Source organism: Apaloderma vittatum, unplaced genomic scaffold (assembly GCF_000703405.1).
Source record: "Apaloderma vittatum isolate BGI_N311 unplaced genomic scaffold, ASM70340v1 scaffold5718, whole genome shotgun sequence".
Lineage (NCBI taxonomy): Eukaryota > Metazoa > Chordata > Aves > Trogoniformes > Trogonidae > Apaloderma > Apaloderma vittatum.
Window position 1 is genome coordinate 35,291 of NW_009730134.1, and position 21,536 is coordinate 56,826.

Consider the following 21,536-nt stretch of genomic DNA (forward strand, 5'->3'; position numbering starts at 1 on the left):
AATTATCACCTGTGGCTCCTACTGAACCATGCTTTCCATACACACAGCACCTATCATCAGTTTATCAGAATTCAGTGCAAATATTTAAGCTTTATAGTACTTAAAAACATCATTACACTTAAATCAAGACATCAGATCGTGGAAGGTCAACTGCAAAATTTAAATCTAGGAAATGATGTACACCATTACAAATGATGTACCCTTCCAGAAGTCAAGATCTCTGATCTGATGGCTGCTACGAGCTGGCAGTGGGTGAGTGACGTGAGCTGGACAGAGATTTGGTGCCTTACTGTGAGCAACATGGCACACCACTGGCAAACAGAATGTAAGCCTGAGAATCCCAAACCCCACCTTTAGTTACCTGCACAAACCAATTTTCCACTAAAACTTTGCAGGCGTCCCTGAAACAGCTGAGTCCTCCTCACTATTGACCAGCACTGCTTAAATCCCTGCTAACCTTTACCAAAGTTTTCCACATCGCCTCCAAATACCTGCAAAGGAGGGTTAGGCAATCCACTGGTACACTGTTTATAATACATATAACCCAAACTTACTTGCATTGCCCGTTGTTTTTTTCACATTCTGGGCTTGCGGCATTAACGACTCCTCTTTCTGAACAATTGCAGCTCTCACAGCCAGCAAGAGGGTGATAGCTGAAGTAACGTTCCTCGCACACTTCACACGTTGGTTTCACAGTTCGGGGAGGGCAAATGCATTTACCAGTCACGTCATCACAAAGACGTTGCCCGCAGTTGCACGCTAGGTCGAAGAAAATGTTCTACAACTCAATGACATCTCAACTTACAATGATCAGCTCTCATTAAACAAGCACATGAAACAAATACATACAACCTTTATGTATAAAGGACTTGATCCTTTTTCTCTTTCACTGGTTTTAAGCTTGGAGTAATGGAAAACAACTATGTTACTGTAACAGTAGCTTCAAAGAGTAGCCTTAGTGTCTGGCTCTTTTCCAAAGATTGGTTGCTCAACTTCACCACAGGCATTATTAACCACTTCCCAAAACTGCCAAGGATTAAACGACAAATAGTTAAGGGCACCACTTTTACAAAGGAACGTTTATAAATAATAGCTGGGAAGGCAGCTGAGGACTGTTGGTGTAATCTAAAAATCTGTTGATGTTATTAAGAATAACATCAGAATATGAGGAATTAAGAGTGTTATGTCTCTGATCATCTGTGGAAAATCTTGACGTGTAAATGGGACACAACAGTCGTAACTTGGAAACAGATTTAGGAGTCAGTGCAGAAAAGTCCATTTGACGAAAGAGTGGCAATATGGATTTTAACAAGTTAAGCTGTAAGCCTGCCACGTGTGATGAGACAAGACGTGTGAAGGCACACTTCATCATGAGCTAGATGTGTTTGAAGGGAATGGGGCTGCCATTCCCTTAAACTGAAAGCCACGCTGTGCTAAACCTCCAATGGCTCAACCTGCCTCCTATAGGATCAAGCTCTATAAAGAAAAGTGAGGCTGCGGTACCTATGCAGTAAAATCCCAGAATTAAATAAAAGGTCGTGTCAGGTGCTGAATAAATCCAAGCAGATACTTACGCTTGCAGAACGGGAATCCATAGTAGCCAGTTTGGCATCGGCTGCACTGACGACCGATGACGTTAGGTCTGCAAACACACTGTCCTCCCAGGGGGCTACAAGTAGGGCTCACGGCACCTGCGCTGTGGCAATCACACGGCAGGGCTCCGTTGTTGTAGAAAGCCACTAGTGACCTCACAGAGTCCTTACAGAAGGCCGACGACTCTTGTGGGCTATTTAAATTGAGATATAAATCATATAAGTACTGGCACGCGGGAACTGTTATGAGCGTGGTTTGCAGCGCCTCAGTAAATTAGGATCCTGTCTTTCAAAGAGTTCCTTGACATAAGGATGGCATCAATACACATGCAAGGATATTCTTTAATTAAATTAGTGGTGAATGGCTTTGAACATGCAGGCAAGAGACTTTTTTTCAAAGAAAGCGCGCATATTAGTCATATCAGTTCAGACATGCCAAGCAAAATACCAAATACCAAAGATGGAAATACTAAAGACAGAAAGATGACATAGATTTTCCTCTTTTGTACTGTGAGCAATAAGGCTCTATCTTTATATTTCATTTACAATAGAAAGTCATGAAAGAATGACTCATGGAAATTAATGGGCCAGCATAAGTCATTAAAAGCATTTTTATGTAGCACAGTGATGAGGATTTTATACATAAGTCTTTAATACAGCAGAAAAGTAATATTAATTCCCAACTTGTTGTCAGTGGCCAGGTTTTTAGAAAGTGATGCTTACTCAATATAAAAATTGTTTCCTCCACATTGGCTGATAAAATCAAATGACTTGTCCACTGTCCTTTTGTCAAGAATTTTGTAACTGTAGGTGTCTGCTGGAACAACTAAGACATTTTCCTTAAAACAACAAGAAAGCTAAATTGTGTATTTCAGAGAAAAGTAAAAGACACAAGCTAAGGCATTTATATATTTAAATGGTGCTTCACTATGCATTCTGGATTTTCTCAAAACCTGTAACATTTTAAATGAAAAAAACCCAGGAAGATATACTTCTTACCTTCCCCCCAGAGTTGTGATGTTACAAGCAGTGTAAAATAAAAATGGTGTATAGAATCTTATAAACTGAGCTTTTTATAATAGAACAGAAGCAGTGCACAAGATCCTAAAAATCTGAGATATAGCATTAAACGGCAAATTCTTTTTTTTGGCTTTCATCTTTACATCTATCTCAAAATGAATGGTGAACCTGAGAATAACATTTCCAAGTACATTTATGGAATAAACGTACCAGAACCAGCATTTTTCCATCGGGTATCACCAGTGTAACAGAGACCTCAGGTTCAGAAATGTTGAGCTCAATTTGGTTTTCTGCAATCACCTGATCCCGACAGCCAGAGGTATGAGGGCAGAATGAAGCATTGAAGGAACCTAAAAAAAACCCCATAATGCCAAAAAATGCTCCATGTGCCAAAAAGCTGAGAAAGGAAAGAGGTGAGATCAAATTCAGATGCTTACCTGACCACACACGTCCTGCACCCACACGCACTTGCACGGGGAACACTGGTTGTGTTGGCTGATAAAAATGTACCACAAATACATGTCTGCCCAGGCGAGGCACTCTGCCACTCAAGGTAATCTGGTTCTGCAGAAACAAGAACAGCTCTGATAGTATATTTGTTTCGTGAAATATTCTTGGGTATATGAGCTGTGCTCCGTGCCACCTACCTGCAATGAAAGAGAGAGGGCTTACTACCTCTAAGCAGAGGTAGTAAGCAGAATATGGCATTACTGCTCCATGTTCCTACCTGTTTGCATGCCAAGCACATCTGAAGTTCTTCTGCAGTCTGTGAGACTACTGCAGAGTTTAGAAGAAGTCTGCATTTTTGTCTCTTCCTGTGTCATGTCTTTGTGGCTTAGAATCATAGAATGGCCTAAGCTGGAAGGGACCTTAGAGATCATTTTCATCCAGCCTCCCGGCCACCAGGGACGCCACCTCTCGACTAGATCAGGCAACACATGGGGACCGAACGGGAATCGAACCCGCAACCTTAGCTTTGTTAGCGTTATGCTCAACTGACTGAGCTAACCTAAGCTAACCAGCTTACTCAGTTGCTTTGTGGCAATATTTTGATCACATAACATCCCTTAGTTTTGATTATCTTAAAGTGTTTAATCCATTGAGCTGTACTAAGAACATACTCTGTGACTTACGAAACAAAGTTTTCAAAATATGAGATACCTGTAATGGTGTCAACGTGACTCCGTTAACTGAGTCAGAAGGTAAAGTGATGCTCAGCGGATCATACAATATATTTCTCTGTATTTCGGAAACTTTCCCGTCCTTGAATGCATCCAAAACCAAAGCTGCTGGTGGAGTTTCATACACTGAGGGAATGCAGGTTGCACTAAATACAGAATTACAGTAATTACTCTTGGGGAAAGGAGTATTTCTTAAACATCATAAAAGGAAAAGCAGTCAACTCACAGAAGTCAGTATATTACAACTAAAAATGCAATAATAACCCCTGTTACTCTCTGTGTTCTATCTAAATGATCAGAAGGTAAATGAAAACAAGAAATATGTATTTAACTCACAAAGGAGAAAATCTACGTTAACTGATTTTATTAATTGAAAATTTCCATAACCTGAACAGTTTCAATGGAAAGAGTTTGCTAAGGAAGATGAAACCCAAGGGAACCAAGAGTGTTAAAACAATAAACAATTTTTAACTAATCCAGTCAGTTACATTTACCAGAACCTGTACTGATATTGAATTCTCAGTTCTACAAATATTTATGTAGGTGTACCCATTAAACATGCAAGTTTTCACACTGAAGTCAATAGGACTACTTAAGTATTTATAAGTCAAGTATACACTCAAACACTTGTAGAATTGGAGCCAAAATAAATAACAGGGCTTCTTGAAAGCATCTTTATCCATTCACTGCTCTGTTTAACTATTTCTTTTTTGGTACATTTAATTCTGAAGAACTTGATTGAGAAAAGCATTCTGTAAGACTGAAGGGTAAAATGGTTTGGGGGGTTTCCTGCTAGTATTTGTTCACTTCTTGTAAGTACTCAACAGACAATGATTAATCTGTGCTCAAGACAGGCTCAGAACTGGAATGGCAAGTATGCTCCAGGGCCAGGATTGAGATGTATTTCCCAGGTCTGTGTGGAAAATTACATGCAGCATCCATTTAAAATACTACTAAACTGAGCCAAGACTTTGCATCTTTTAACATGGTGAACACTGAACACTTTCAGGAAAGCATCTTAGTAAGAGAACATAAACATACAGTATACTATTCAAATATAGCAAGAGATTTAAAAAAAACTCCCAATGTATAACCAAAGTAAAAAGTACAAATTTCGACATTAGCTTTATTTTAAATCATGTTTTTCACCCAGGCTCTTTCCTCCATTTTACTCAGAATATAAATGACCAGGAATGCAAAGTACCTTTGGTGTGAGGACAAGTATCTTTAGCCTTAGAAAGCTGTTCTCAGCTGTAACACTGAGCAGGAGAATGAAAGCTGTGATTCAATGCTATGCATGCTTGGAAGCCAAGTGCAGTCACATGCTTTTATCCAATTTACTATCCAGACTTTTCTGCTTTCTATTTCAATTCAACCATTGTATTAAAAGCTACCATCTGGAAAATTACTAGACCTAGTCATCAACTCTTTCTGCCTCTGAAGTCCTGCAAATGACATTTACTTTTACTCAGAGGCCCTTCCCATTGCCAGATCATTATGAAGAAAGCTTTAGGAGTAGTATCACGAGGGACACCCTGGGGAGTGCAACAGAAACTGAAATGTGGGGCTCCCTAATTTGGAAGCTGCAGTGGTAATTCTCTGTCCCAAAGAATAAAACATATGGAGAGGAGAAGAGCTTCAGCAAGACAGAGCAGGTGCTCTGCAGAACCCAAACCTGACTGCTTGGGAAGTGAAAGATCAGGTTCAGATCTTCACAGCAAGAGAAGGCCCATCAGTCTGGGTCAACCAAGCTCTGTATGAGCATTCTAATTACTAGTCCTATACAAGTATAATGAAGGAGAAGGAGTTAAGGAGAAGGACTGCCTGACATTGCTGTGTGGGGTGAAGGCTGAACACACACCTACCATACGGGTCCCACAATTGAGAGGAACAAGGGAATGGCTTGGTTGTGCAGTGGGGGTTTACATGTTGAGTAGTTTGATGCTGCCAAGTTGAGCTGGTGAATTTGCTCCTGAAAAGGCAGTCACATCCCCTACCTAACGACAAATTAAAGCTAATCTGGAACAGCTGAAGCAGTAATCATAGAATTATAGAACAGTTTTGTCTGGAGGACACCTTCAAGATCATTGAATCCAACCTTTTCCTAGCCCTATCAATACCACTAAACCATGTCCCTCAGCACAACGTCTACCCATCTCTTAAACACCTCTTGGGATGGCGACTCAACCACCTCCCTGGGCAGCCTGCTCCAATGGCTGACAACCCTTACAGAAAAGAAATGTTTCCTAAAATCCACCCTGAACTTTCCTTGGTGCAACTTAAGGCCATTTCCCCTTGTCCTATCACTCACCACTAGGGAGAACAGACCAACCCCCACCTCGTTACAACCTCCTTGTAGGCAGTTGTAAACAGTGATGAGGTCTCCCCTCAATCTCCTCTTCTCCAAGCTAAACATCCTCAGATCCCTCAGCCATTCCTCATATGGCATATGCTCCAAATCCTTTGCTAGCTTGGTAGCCCGATGTGTGGAATGAAACTCCATATGGAGCCATAAGCACTTCTGGCCACCAAGGTAGTGGTGTTTTTCCAGCTTGGACACCTATCACACTGAACAGCATGTGAATGATTCATGTTTTCTAACACAGCAGCACTCAGTAGTTCCGACAGGACAGAAAGAGGTTAGTATTAACAAAATCCTGCACAAAGACTTAAAACTTGGCACTTCAGTCTTTTTACAAGTACTACTTTGGAAGAGTGGCCTACAAATCGCCTCTGAGTCACTGAGCAAAGGTTCATTCAAAAGAATTAAAATTCCATTTAGTTTGCCTTTCAAGGTGATCTTCAGAAAGGACAAAAGATAAAATCAAGTTACCTTCCATCATGGGTGCTCCTGTAAGCTGCTATGCACTGTATTTTAGGATCCACATATTCTGAAGAAAATTCTTCAGCTGATATAATACAAACCTTGTGCTGAAAAATAAGCACAAGGCACAGTTAATGACTTCTATTGTACAACAGGGCAAGGTCTGAATGTGAAGGACAGAACCTAATGTTAACATGGGAAGACCTGTGCCCAAAGCCGTGTTCTGTCATGGATTTCCCACAAGATTCTGGATCCCTTTACCTGCCTGCACCTGAATGCCTCAGTGTTGAATAGCATTTTTCTGTCTTTCTCAGGGCCATATTGGCTGTTCAGAAGTTAAATAAATAAAAAGTAGGTGTATGTATGGCAATGGGAATGACAGAAGACTACCTCATAGAGTCAGAAGCTAGGCAAGAAGCATATAGAGGCGGAAGGGAAAAGCCCTTATCTGTGATGTTTAAGAAACTTTTGGACCCTGGGGGAATTCCTAGATCTTCTGAAACGCAGGTGTGAACACTTGCTTCCACAAAGTCTGGAGAAATGAGTTTCAGTGACACCAGGATTTCCCCAAACAGATTCAGAACTCATTTTAAAAGCTAACAAGATCTCATACAGTCTTTTAAAAACTAAACTTAGACATGAAAAAATGAAGCTGTAGTAGTCCTGTTGTAGCTGTGGTAGTAAGGACATAAGGGAAGGCTAGTGGGTAGACACAACAGTTTGCACTAATAAAATACATTACCTGCACTTACAAAATATCTAAGTGCAGGTTATAAAACTTGTGCATGAACTATTTGGAAAGGAGATAAAATACTTGAAAAGGACATAAGAATGCCTGGTAAGCAGTAAGATAACTAGCACCACATAGTAATATAAACAAAAATCGCATTCATTAAAGTACAAAGTGATTCAGTTCAGAAGCAGGTCCTAAGTGAGCTCAGCTTGTGGTTTAGCAGTAGGGAGCAGGGAATAGAAATCCTTTATAAGCTAGAAGGCAGAGTGCTAGAAGCCCCTTCTCCTGGGTTCCAGCCCATTGCAGCAGAACAAGGGCAGACTGAGGCTTCGAACTGCACTTTATTAGTGGCTGAGAAGTTAGTGCAAAACATGGTCTGTGTTTAGAGAGCTCACATGCTGCAGTGTGAGATAAAGGCTATGAAGTTGTAAGAGTCTCTCTTGAGAGCTGATCTCAAGAATCCCATTTCCCCTTTATTCAGAGCAGATTTCTAAACTCCAGTATTGGGAGTCGTTCCCCTTTGCCTCCCTGGACTACATGACAGGAGTCACACAAGGGACCACTGACTGCATGATTAGTGTCCATATAGCAGAAGTTCTTTTCCTCCTTCCTCTTGTCTTTTGCTAAGTGCAGTCTTTACGTTTAAGACAGGGAAATATTTCCTGTAGCTCAGGAGTATATCGAAATTTATCTTTCAACGAGTTATTCAGAGAATGAAAACCAGAATTTAGAAATAAAAATACAGAGATTCCTAGCACAAGAGACTTCCACATATAGAGATACAGTCTAATAATATCAACATCTTTTGGATATGGATCTTGTTAGCACAGGAATTGCTCCTGGGAGCTAACAAACAATTTAAATGGTATTTGTTCACACTGAACATGGCTTTATGAAATGACGAAAGCACGTATTGGTTGTTAATCCTCATAGTTCCTATAAACTACTCTAGTAGTTTATAGCTGGGTTTCAATTCTAGATTTTATCTAACTGTGTAACTCACATAGTGTTTCTAAAATGGAAAACAGAAAAACATAGAAGAAAATTGTGTCCAGGAAAATGTAGTCCTGGTGTGGCCAAAAGAGGGCAGTGAAGTCTTTTTATTCAAAGTATTTAAAAAGTTAGATGAATGAATTCTGTAGGAGACTCAGGAAACTCCTGCACGGGTTTCCAGGATTTTTAAAAAGTGAAAGATAAGGAAAAAAAAAAGGATTAAGTTTAAGAGGTACCAGAAGATTTTTCAATTAAAGTTTACATATAGAAGAGAGAGAGAGGAACCAAAATAAAGCACAAGACAGTTAGAAAAATCCTCACCAAGGAAGCTAAATTTCTGTTTAGCTTTGAAACTAATGAAGTTTGCCTCAATATTCTTTGAGTACTTACAAAGAAATATCTTCAAGCATCCAATACACATCATTTCACACATTACAATACAGCACGTGAGCACAGGAAGAAATGTATCTCTCTTTACCCACTCAGGGAACAAGTATTGCAAACAGGAAAAGAAAATGGAAACTTACCAGAAGAAAATTAATTGATGATGCCTTAAGATGTATTTTTGTATCTGCAAGAAGGTCATAGGCTGCAACACGATTCCTGTCATCAACTACAACGCTGCGACAAAGGAAACTGAGACAGAAAGCAGGATTAAAAATGAGCCCTGCAGGCATCTCCCTGTTGTTTAGGCTATTACCTATCTCAGCTGCCTAGCTTTTGGCTAGCCTCTCTGCTGGTGCCTAGCCATCCTGCTGCATCCTACAGAACCTTTGGCCACTGGTGAACACGCAGCGTTCTCGCTACTGAGGCAAGGGATATCCCAAGTGCTAAAATACTGCTTGTCTTTTGTGGGTTGACCTACCGAGAGCTCAGATTTCCATTTGAACTACTGTTTTAAGTAGGGTATGAACAGGAAAAAAACATACATGCTCTCTGCAGAGGTTTCCAGGCTGTGTAACATGGCATGTAACTAACTCAGGCTCCCTGAGGCACCAGCATGCAGCAGCTGCTGCTTTCCAGTACTGTTGCCGACACTGTGGATCAGCGACTCTCACCCACACAGTGGCAGCTGGGCAAATACTGATTTTAGGAAGCTATTCCATACACTGAGATATTCCTCAACAAAAGTGAAAAAATATAGGTTTGGTTCTTAACGACTGCCTTCCATTGGCTGTGCATCTCTGGTAAAGACAAATGCATGCTAAGAGTCTTTCAAAACCTTTGAAATCTGCCTCCTTCAGGGAGTCACAAAAGTTGCAACTTGCCAAAAGCAGCAAAAGTTCCTTTTTGCTAAAGAGAAGTCAGGTAAGGTTCTAATTTCTATTCTTTCTTCCACACTTCTGCTCAGCTAGGCCAGCCAGCAAGCCACGGGTGGGAAGCAGGAACCACCATATATCTGCTTCTCTATTTCTCCTCTGTGAACCAGAGAACGTGGAAGTTTCGATCTTGTTCAGAGCACAGCCCAGGTATAAGATCAGCTCAGAGCTAAGGACATTTGAGGCCAAAGAAATATAGGTCCCTTATTCATGATTTGCTGGAAGCTTGTAATGTTTTATTCTCTTATGATTTTTTACTGGGAATAACCAAGCTCAGAGAGCTGTAAGAAGGCCTGGCATAATATATTCCTGAACTGGAAAGTTACTCTTAACTGCATGTACTTCACTATGTCATTTCTTGATTTATTTTTTAATAGAAGAGACTTGTAGCTTCCTACTTAGGAAAGATGACACAGCAATTTACTTGCAATGCGACCATAAGCTTAATGCAGAATGGCTGCAGAAGGGATTTGCTGCATTGCTACACTACAGTAACAAGGGCTTTCTTTGTATTTTCATGAGCAAGTTCTTAGTATGTTCAAAATTGCCTATAATGTGTTTGGAGGGGAACAAAAGGTAATAAAATGCCTTTAAATACATTTATAGCAAGTAGTTTGGGGCTCAAGGCGTTACATAACAGGCTAAAATAAGAGCTTTCCCCAGCAACAACCTGACAAGGTCACTGCTCCATATAGCTCTGCTCTGTATCATAAGCATGCTGATGAAAATGATTTTTCTTGCTTGGCAATTCCATTCTGAATATCCCTAAGCCTCCAGTCTGCCAAACACTTGGCTCACGGGAAAAACGGATGGATGTCTGTAGTCCCCTGTCACTGGGCAGGCTCTCCCAAGGGCACAAACATCTGCAGGATCTCAATCCTACTTTGACTCATAAACTGAAATGCTCAAGTGTTAAAGACAATCTCACTCAAGGCAGACAAAATCTCTTGTGCAGGAACATCTGCAGTAACCTCACTAGTTAACAAGGATAAAGAAGCATCCAGCTGAAGACCTTGCCTATAGCCTAGCAGCCAGAGGATGGCTGCACTCAGAATTCCAGAGATCTTTATACTTCTGTGTCAGCAGTAGAAATGGTGAGAACACTCTTGTAAAACTGACTGCTACTTTTTTTTATAGGCAAAGCCCTTGGGCATGCTTTTAACCAAATAAAAACAGTGCAGTCATCTGCAGCCAACAGTGATGTTCTTCCCCAGGACTTGAAGATTAGCAGTTTATAACAATATAAGAATACATATGAAAAAGTAACCCTTTGTATAAGGAAACAGTTAACTGAAGCAGTAGTAATATTTAATGAGAATTAAAAAAACTGTACAGTACTCACAAAATCATGTACTTGCTTTTAAATCACCCTGAAATTTAAACAGTCTACACAGTAAAATGGATTCCAAATTAGAAAAACTCTAACTATATTTCACATGCTTATTTAATTATTTAGTGATTACTTCAGAAATCTTACCTGTATTTACAACTATATATTCTTACTCTGCCTTCAGTGACAGGTCCAGGGCTCTGTATTACTACCTTGGCAGTGTGTAACAGATCCTCCTCATTGGCATATTCAAAAACCAGAACATAGCGACCAACTTGAGGAACATTTATGGTCATCTGTAAATTGACCTAGGTCAAGATCATTGAAAAAGAAAAAGCCATTAGATTTTTCACACCCTTTGTTGCAGGAAGCTCCCTTCTCCTGCCCTGCGAGCCAGCCCATTAGCAGTAGAGTCCAGGGCAATTCTGTAATGTCTCAGCAAAAGACATCCACCAGAATGGAAGCAACACTTAAAAGTAACACTTTGTCCACTAGTAAGAGTCAAGCTAGTCCAAGAAACAGCTGCCATTATGACAGTTCCGGGGAGGCTATAAAAACAAGCGTAGGAAATGAGTAAATTATGATTTCTCTTCTCCTCAGTAGAAAGCACCAGTGAGGAAACTTTAATGATGCTAAAAAACTGTCACTGCCATCTCTAAGCTATCTTTAACAACATATAAAAATTGAGTCTACTTTTCCACTGAAAAAAAACATTTCCAGGAACACAATTCCTACTGCAGCAGTGTTGTATACTGATTCCCTACAAAGAGTGAAAGAATCTTCTCCAGCAAACAGCCAACGCCACTTTCTGAAGCAGAAAGTTTTTTTTTTTAGTTTACTCGTGCAAATTCATTAACACAATATTTGATGCAAAATGCTTCAAAGTAGTTGCGTAGGAAGTGCTGTGGTTACAGAGGTCTTTGCTACAGTTGGCTATATAGGTATTTTCAAATGTAAACTGTGTTTTCTTAGTATTTCCTTAGGCTACAAAAACTTAAAGCATGTAAATAATTCTTTCAACAGCCCTATTGACTTCACTGCAATTATCCATACCAGTAAAGTTTGGCACATGAATCAGTGATGAAGCACCAGGGCCTCTCACAGGCAAGTATTCTTGTTGCACCTGTTATTTTTAAAAGCAATATTCAAGCACGGTAATCAAGGGCGTAATCATTTTCCCTATAATTATCATGTAGTTGACAAAATATCTTTTTTTTTACTAAACACACTTCTAGCATAATTTTTCCTATAACATGTTTCTCTTTCAATGGATCTTCAACAGTGGCACAATTGCTTCTGCTTGTTTTCAGTAATGCAAATATTTTACTTAGGTACAACTATTTTAGAAAAAAAAGGATTGGTGACATATGTACACCATTTCTGCTGACAAACCACTGTGCCATTTCTGCTGCAACTAAACAGTATGCTGAACATGCCAATACGCCTAAAGCAGGGCAATTTTTATTTAATAAAATACTTCTGTCACAGTGAGATGTCCACTCCAGGTGCAGTTATAAGCCTATCTACACTGATCCATTTACACAGTTCTGTATAAAATCAGATGCAGAATTTGGTGCGGAGTCTGTTTTTGGGATGCGTTACAGATCTGCAAATCCTAAGCTGTAAATCTGCAGTCATTTTAGCCCAGTAGGTTTATACAGTGCAGATGGGATTGCAATTACCAGGCAGGAACCTGACCTCTCTTCCACTGATACGGCTCATCACTGGTTGATCAGGAGTTGGCTGTCGCACGGGTAGTCTTCCGTATTCTCCCCCGTGCCCGAAATACGCTGCCTCTGAACCAAGGACACAGGAGAATCTGTCCAATGGCAAATGCCGATAGAGCAGGCAGCTTACACCAAAAAAGAAAAGAGGATTGTTATTGTTTTCAAGTGCAGCAGGGTAATAATAAAGTTATCCAAGGTGCTGATTTATTCTGTAGCATAGGTACTGACTGCTCTGCTGAAGCACGTTCTGAATAGGCGCAGGGCTCTGTAACTTGTATCTGCAAGATGGACGCTTCGTAGTAATCTCTAGGTAGCAGCACCATATAATCCTACAAACAAAGAATACAACAAATGGAAGACCATGTAGAAAATTACAAAAGGAACATTGTTAGTCTTTTACAATGTAAAAATAAACAAAACCAATGACATAAATAATTTTTACAGCGGCGATCTGCAAGACATGGATTTTTTGTTGTTGTTACGTGGGCCAGCAACATCAGAATGTGTCTCCCCAACTCTATTTATACCTTCGTACAGACGGCACGTAGGCAGCTGCCCTGTGAGTGGGGAAATTTGAAGTTGCTCCCCTATCATGTGTTGAACATGACAGTGCTCACGGAGGAGCCTCTCCACGGGTCGGTGACACACGGCTGCCAGCTAGGCGCAGCTCCCACCCACCAGTACAATCCACATTCACCACAACTCAACTGTGCGTGACTTTACGAGGGAGATTCACGTATTTCTATAAAAAAATTCCATGGAATCTATTCAGCTGCTCTTCAAAAGCTGGTATGTTTTCGCTCTACCTTGCCTACTTAAATTAACATATTAGAGCTTGTTTATAAAAACTGTTATTGTGTGAACATGCTGGGCTAAGACCATGAATAAATTCCATTTCAAAGGTATTAGTGAAACAAAACAGGCACAATAAGTACTGTCACTTTCAGCAAGAAATATGTTTGCAAGCTCTTTAGTAACATTTTATGTGGTATTCCATAAATTTAACAGAGCCCCAGGCTCTCTGCCAGAGAATGTTTCAGTTTTTCAGTGAGGGAGAATAATGATGGGGGTATAAAAACATCTAAAAAATGACTTGCTAATCATGCAGCCCATTTTATAATACTTTTCTGAAGAATCTTTGTCAAGAAACTAAGGCCTTGGTCATCTGTGGCTGAGCCAAACTTTAGATATGACATCTGATATGTAAGCATTATGAATCTCTGTGAACATTTATGCTTAACTAATTATGCTGTATTTTAATATTACTTTATCTTTTGAAGGTACAGGTTCTGGACAGTCCATAAGCACAAGAAAAGTTAGAGCATGTGAAAGTCAGAGAAGAAAAATATGAAGAGGCAGAAGTATAAATTTTCATAACAATATTTTGTTGCTGTACTCTTCTCACTAGTGCCAAATTTCAATTGCTTGCAGGCTCCTTCCCGTCAACATCAGAGTAATACTATCACAACAGCCTTCAAGCACTTTTTTTCTTCAATTGTTTTCTTACCAAGAGGACTTCCTCTGCCATTATACTGATAGTCCACGTGCCTGGAACCAGTGAGAAGGGCTCTGTGGTGCTTTTTCCTGGGATTGTGACAAAAGCTGGCTCCTTGCTGGGTGGAAAGACAAACTCTTTGCTCTGAGCAGCCCCTGCCAGCAAAAAAAAACAAACAAAAAACCCCCCAAAAATCAAGTAAAAAAATCAGGGACTGTGTAAAATGTTTCTACTTGCTTAGTGGGCTGGACTGATGATTTCGTCATTAAACTTGGTCTAACAGGAGCTGATCAGTGTTTTTCTGTCAATATCTAACAGTGCATTCGACCACACACAGTAAGCTACAGAGCTAGGCAGTGATTATTGTCTTTGCTCTTATTAGTCTTCAGCAAACAGGTTCAGAAAAGCAGAGCTCTGCCACTGTAACGGCTGATCTTGAAATATTCTGAAATGTTCACTTCTTCATTTTCCCCTTCCATTATTTTCCATTCAACCTGTCTCTGCACTGACTCACAGTATGTTCAGCTGGCACAAGGCCTGTTCTCATGAGACTTTCAGCCAAATATTTCAGACACTGGAGGTTCTCCATAGCATCTAAAATATTTAGTTACAGAGAGTAACTGAAGGTAAGTATGGCAGAGATGATGTACAACAGAAATGTAGCTGCAATATGCTTTATCAAAGAGAAGCTGTGAGGATCAGTCGTCATGAATATTAAAGATTTCCTCTTTGAAGCCCTTAGAGACAGAAAAAAGCTGGTTCCCTGCCTCCCAGGCAATATAAGCCAGACATGACCACTCTGATGGGTGGTACCTCTGAAGTCTTCGGTTTTGTCTCCTCTGAGTTTCTAAAAGGATCTATGACTAAACTCCATCAGCTCCCATCAGAATGCTGAGTTTAGACATACTAAGAGAGAATTCTGCACACCTATATGGTATGCCTCTACCCTTCAAAGGATGTGCAGTACTTATCAGGGACAACAGGCATCACGTGCTGTTGAGATCCATAAACAGAACTAACTCAGTAGGATTGGATTCATCACTAAACAAATGTTATTCACAGAATAAAGGCAGAAGCCACCTTTAAACTGAAATATCAAAGGCAACTAAACATATATAAGTGCTGCCATCCCTTCTTTAAAAGCTTCATTAAAACACACAGTTCAGAGCTTCCAAGTGCAGAATTGAAAGTACTGAGTTTGGCAAACATTTGAAAAAACAAATGTAGATTACTGCTGTAAGCAGGGGTTTCATGCAAACACAGCTACATCAATTACATGGCAAAATATATTAGGAAAAGCAGAAAAGCACCGACACTGTTAAAAGTGATGTATTTTAAGTGACATTACAAATTTGACCTAGGTGCACCGCGAAAAGGCTCCTCTGACCTAACATTCGTCTGATCTGCTGCACTGTTGAGTTTCACCTACCTGCTTCAGGCTGAGATTGGCAAGCAGATATGCGACCAGATAATGATTCACCTCCAGGGTTAATATACCTCAGGATAATGCGAAATAAGTAGAGGTTTGATTTTTCCACATTCACAGTTATCCTCACTTCATTCTGAAAAATGGAAGTTAATAAACAAAAACAGCCGTAAAGTGCTGAATAGAGGAACCGTTAGAAGCCATGCAAGCATCATACTAAAGTCCGGCAAGAAAAATGCACATGCAGGCAAGTATATACCAGAATGGCAATGCCGGTGTATGACAGAGGAAGACAGGCAAGCCTAGTGAGAAAATTAATTCACTTACAAGTATAATTAGTGCCAAAATGTTTTCCCTCAGCAACTGAGATCTTCCCTTTAGAGCTTTGTGAGCCCAGGCTGACATAGCGGAGGACTAGGTGGAAGAGCTTAGGAGAAGCCACAGTGATAGGCACAACCACCTCTGGCTGGGAAAAATAAAAAGAAAGAGAAAAAGGAGGAAAGGAAAGTATATTATTTGTTACTAGCACCCAGAGAAAGAAAAACCGTTTGGCAAACTCCATAACAGAAAAGAAAGGCTTGGGCAGCTTACAAAAGAATATAGAACAAAACTTACTGTGAAATAAACCTCTTGTTGAATAACAGCTTACCCAGAAAGATACAGAATGACTGAACTAACACAGGTGTTGATATTGTACATTGATACATGGACAGTATTTTACTGGTTTTCTTCCCTCCTGTGCCACAAAGGAGGCATGTGGTATCGAGGGCTGTTCATATGCCTCACTTCCCAAGGAACAGGCCAAAATCATTGATCCTAGCCTGAAATCCCACACAACGATCCACAGCATGCAGACATCTCAGATCATCATTGAAACTTCCTCTGCTACTCCACCAGGTTCTGCAGTTTCTTAGAGAAGCAATACCACGCATGACTCTGGCCTCGGGCTGAAGTGGCACCTCTGCAGCCACACAGTTCTGGAGCCCACAGGAGGTTGTGTTCACACAGCCCCAGTGCTTAATTTGCAGAGCAACAGAAGTGGCAGAAACCTGTTCAAAGGCTGGTGACAGATTAGGAAAATATAGCATTGGTGCAAGCTTGAGGGTCTGGCTTCCTTCTTTTCATCCTAAATCCTAAAGCTCCTCTCATAATCCAACTCCCACCAGTTCACCCATCACAATCCACTCGCCGTCCCTTTCCAAGACGCTTGTGGTGGTGACCGCCCCACCACTGTGGTCCACTCTGCTTGCCCAAACGCACACAGGTTTTCTTTTTTCCATACATTTGAGAACAGAGCATGAAGTCTCATTTTCTCCTACTCCTAAAAGATACAATAAATGCAAGACTGCCAGCTCACATATGCTGCTCTGAATGTATATTCCTCAATCCAGTCTTCATCATCACAGACACTTCCACCTTCTTAAGAAATCCAAAGCAGAAAGCAAAGATAAACATACAAGAGGTGGCAGGGCTGAGAGATCTACAGAGACTAGATATCTAAAATCTAGGTGATTGCAGAAGGTCAGTGGACCAGCATGGAAAATATACACAAGTAGAGGAAGGATTTACAAGTGTTGTTTTAAATGGAGGACAACTTCTGAAGGATACTACATGAATAAGACAGGCACTGAGGGAACACTTGAAAAATAGATATTAACAAAATAGATATTAGCAAAAAAAGAAAAGGCAAAAGAAATAAAGAAAAATGCTTGAGAAGATTTATCAATAGAATGAATCTATGAATAGATGTCAGTGCCTGGCTTCAAGCAAAGGCAGGAAGCGGGGAGAAATTATTCTTTGAGCTCTGTCACAAATTTAGGCAACTCTGGCAGTGGTTTAAAATCTGAAGCCAACTGTCCGCTTCTCAGTCTATAATGAAACACCCACGTCAGTAGCATGACAGGGCATCAGTGACCTCCACTGAGGTCACACACAGCTTATTTATTTCACCTCAAAAATTTTAATTGTGTTTGTTTTCACAAAAAGTTGTTACATTAGCCTCTTGTGTGGTAGATATGGTAATATGATTTGTCTTCTACAAAATAAATATCAGGACGGTTGTTTCAGGGTCCTGCAAGACCCAGAAACGCTATGTCAAAACTAGGAAAGCTCCTTGGAATGAAGAATGTGAGACTCTCTCAGATACACAAGTATCTAACTAAGGAGGGCCCAGCACTAGCTATTACATGAGTGAAAAACTTTATCCAGGTGAGCAAAATAATGTACACTTTTAGCAAGATTAGAGACTCTTACAAAATGCCACTGAATAGGAAATGCAAAAAGGAGCTGAGTTAGAAAGCAAAAATTAAGAAATCACAGCTATGAGAGAGTTGCCTTCATTTGTGAATAAGGAGTAATTCTGAAGATCCAACAAATATGAGCTCTGGGATAAAAGAAGAAAACTACACAAAATAACAAAGAGGAAAGAGAGAAAAAATAAGAACAGAAAGGAAGTCACAATGCTTCTGCAATGGTTATGTGCTTATGTGTCAGTCTATAGTGAACCATTAGTCCTCGAACAACTTGTGGAGGCTGGACATAACTATAGCAGAGTACTATTTTCAAGAAGAGTGAGCAAATTCCATTTATTGCTCAAAACTACTGTTTTAAAATCCTGGTTCACCTGATCAGCAGTTCAGTCCAGAGTCATACAGGTCCCTTCTCACACAATTAAATTACGGTGACCTTCTTCCTATAATTTATTTATTGTCTTTGCTGCTGTTTAGTTTATGTGTAGACTGCCATGAAGCTAAAATTAATGTTGCCAATTGCTGCTGCTCACAGTTTCTTTTACTGAATCACATTTTCCTGTTTACTGTAATGTGTAGATATCATTCCTAATAAAAGGTGGTGCCTTTCTCTTCCTAGCCCAATATAAGTTGCAAGTGTAAGAAGACTTCAGTGACAGCACTGTGATGGTACCTGAAAAGCTTATGGACATAGACTGCTACAGAGTTATGTAATTCTTATTATTTAGCCAAGCATCAATCTTCTGCTGTTTCCACTGTCCTTGGCATAGTAAGAATTTCTGCACTTAGTAATACAGACTTGAAAGCTATTAGTTCTTTTTTTATGCCTACTGCAAAATGCACAATTCTTACAAGAAAATCCTCAAAGAACATTTCTGAAGAACACTTATTTGCACAAGCAATGACCAATGTACAATAACACCAACACCCACTAATCCAAACATTTGGTTCAAATGAGCAAGATCCTGTCCTTTTTTCTGGTTTCTTCATGACCTTGCGCACACACACAGCAGTACTACAGAGACATGCACACCATACACCTGTGTTTTCACCCCATAGCCTTGAGTGAAACACCAGCTTACTTGTATAGAGGACATCCGGGCATATCCTCTCCAACTGAAGCTAGGAAATTCCCGAGGATCATAGCCAAATCGAATTTCCCTTCCTTCAACAGTAGTACCATCCTCAATCTCAAATTTCATGTGGTGCAGATCAGGGAAAAAATAGTTTTTTTCAGGCCTTTCAAGGAGAAAAAAAAAAACAACAACAAAGAATTACCATTTGTTGCACAGTCTACATCTAAGAGCATAAAGCAACAGAAGGGAGGTGACCTACTGATGACTGAGGAATCCTGATGCCAGCTAATAAAATCAAGACAGTGGATAAGGTGGACACAATGAGAATTATCGTTTCAGAAGCTTTTACAGCTTATGTACATTTTCCTATTAAACTCCCAATAGACGTATAGATATAGATATATATGCGATACTACTGCAAAACAGGTATTAGTTATTTAAGGAAGTAAGTTAAAAAATCTTAGTAAAAGAACAGAAGGAAATTGCCCTGCAAGATTAACATCAGTAACTAACACAATTTACCAGCTTCGTTATCAACAAATCCAGAACCTCACGTGAAAGGACAGCAAGGGACATGTGGGCAGTTTCAAAAGAACTAGGCAGAAGCAGGAGCTACCGGGAGCTTCTGCCAGACTCACTGCCGGCAGTCGGTCCCCACGACGTGTGCCCTGCACTGGCAGGTCCCCGAGGGCTCGGCACACTCTGGGCTGAGAGATCCTCCAACATCACATCGGCAACCTGTCAGGCAAAGAGCAGAAGTCAAATATCCCATGAGAAAAGTAAAAAAAAAAAAAAAAAGGTGATAGAAGTTATTAGAAAACACACCTCACTTCTGTTAATGAACACCATTAATGATTTGCTTCCTCCTTACAGAGCCCTTCAGACTCCTCTCACACTCAAAAAACAAACACACGTTAACGCACATGCATAAGCTGCAATTATTTCTGGCTGCCCATGTTAGAGGCTGTTTTCTTTACTTCTCTTCGGAATGTGACAGCACCACTTTTTAAAAAAATCATGAGTAATAAGCCATGCCACATTACTAAATGCAGGACTACAGTTTTGCAGAACAGGCATTTGAATGTTTTGCTAGTAAGTCAGAATTTCTGCAGAAATGTCACAATGAATAATTATTTTTAATAGAAAAACCCAAAACCTAACACAAAAATTGTAGAGTTGTTAATTTTCAGAGTCTGGTATCCCAATATTTAACTTATCTTCTAAAAATTGCAAAAAATAAGAACATATGCATTCATATAATTGCATATGCATATTTTAAACTAATACTAGACAACGATATTAAATGACTTCCTACAAGTGACAGGACTTGTGGCACAGACTGGGGGACATCTCTAGCAATGAGGTATAACATATCTTATTAAGGAATAAGTATGTCTAGGCTAAAAATTCCAAGCTGAATTGAAATGTTGAAAATTCCTAAACATGTGTTTACATCATACTATAAAAGCGTCCTGTTTTCTAAGACATGTTAAGCATTTGTAATCTCATTGAAATCAAGGATAACTAAAGTATTTAAAATCTTTATGAAACCAGATTCCTTCCAATAGCTACTTGGTTTGCACATTAGGCACGATAGCTTTGTTTGATACACTAGCCATTATTTTTAACTTTGCACATATTAAATGATTGTTAGAAGCAGTCCAATGCTTTAAAAATAAATCTCCTGCATCAACTATGTACAGGTGTAAAGTACATCCAAGTGAGTGAAAGCTCTTTCAACAATTTTTCAATAATTTTAACAAACCTAAATCTACAGCAGGGGGATAAGGAGGGAAGGGAACTGTTGCAGTACCCCTACACTGCTCAAGTACATGGCAGAGCAAGTATCCTTCAGAAGCATGACCACTTTCTCCACATCACAGCTATAGCTGGTTCTGCTTCAAAACACATTGAGTCCTGGGCTAAAGTGAATGAATATAACTGCAAAAATATATCAAGCTACTATCTGTTGTAACATTTTAAGTCTTCAGTAGCAGACCTTAGGAAACTGCTAAGTGGAACAGCTACCACTCTTGCAGGTAATGCTTGCAGAAGAAGCAATCATCCTTGGCCCCACAACTTGAAGAAGGAGTGAGGGGAGGAAAGACTCCTTTCTATTCGGTAAGACAACAGTTTTTTAGCAGTGCCACACGAGATCTCACTGTAGGCTTTGACAGAGAAGCCTCAGGTAAGTGGTGGGAAATGAGGCACTGGAGAAGGCAAGGTGAAGGACAACCATCTCAGAGAGGAACACCTTCCCCCACGTGAGCAAGACACAAAATAGTTGAGAGCCGCAGTGATAACAAGTGGGTTATGAGCAATTTCAAGCAGCAGTGCAAAAAACTGTGAACATGAGTGACTCAAAAAATACACCCACAGGGAATTCTACACTTTTGTGCTAAGTGCAAATGTGCTACCAGACCTCATAGAATCACAGAATGTCAGGGGTTGGAAGCAACCTCAAAAGATCATCTAGTCCAGCCTCCCTGCCAGAGGAGGATCACCTACAGTAGGTCACACAGGAACGCGTCCAGGTGGGTTTTGAATGTCTCCAGAGAAGGAGACTCCACA

General features: G+C 40.1%; 1 protein-coding gene across 1 annotated transcript in view; it reads right to left on the reverse strand.

Moving 5' to 3' along the window:
• Positions 1-21,536, reverse strand: part of LAMA3 (laminin, alpha 3) — a gene marked incomplete at both ends in the record, with an annotated part of 94,434 nt that overhangs the window by 34,310 nt on the left and 38,588 nt on the right. Inside the window, 15 exons of the mRNA XM_009874669.1 lie at positions 555-759; positions 1,575-1,786; positions 2,316-2,431; positions 2,823-2,962; positions 3,050-3,176; positions 3,774-3,939; positions 6,627-6,724; positions 8,871-8,979; positions 11,140-11,300; positions 12,691-12,844; positions 12,948-13,048; positions 14,227-14,369; positions 15,644-15,776; positions 18,972-19,128; positions 19,604-19,703. Coding sequence (XP_009872971.1) covers positions 555-759; positions 1,575-1,786; positions 2,316-2,431; positions 2,823-2,962; positions 3,050-3,176; positions 3,774-3,939; positions 6,627-6,724; positions 8,871-8,979; positions 11,140-11,300; positions 12,691-12,844; positions 12,948-13,048; positions 14,227-14,369; positions 15,644-15,776; positions 18,972-19,128; positions 19,604-19,703 — 2,122 coding nt within the window. The remainder of the gene's footprint in view (positions 1-554; positions 760-1,574; positions 1,787-2,315; positions 2,432-2,822; positions 2,963-3,049; positions 3,177-3,773; positions 3,940-6,626; positions 6,725-8,870; positions 8,980-11,139; positions 11,301-12,690; positions 12,845-12,947; positions 13,049-14,226; positions 14,370-15,643; positions 15,777-18,971; positions 19,129-19,603; positions 19,704-21,536) is intronic.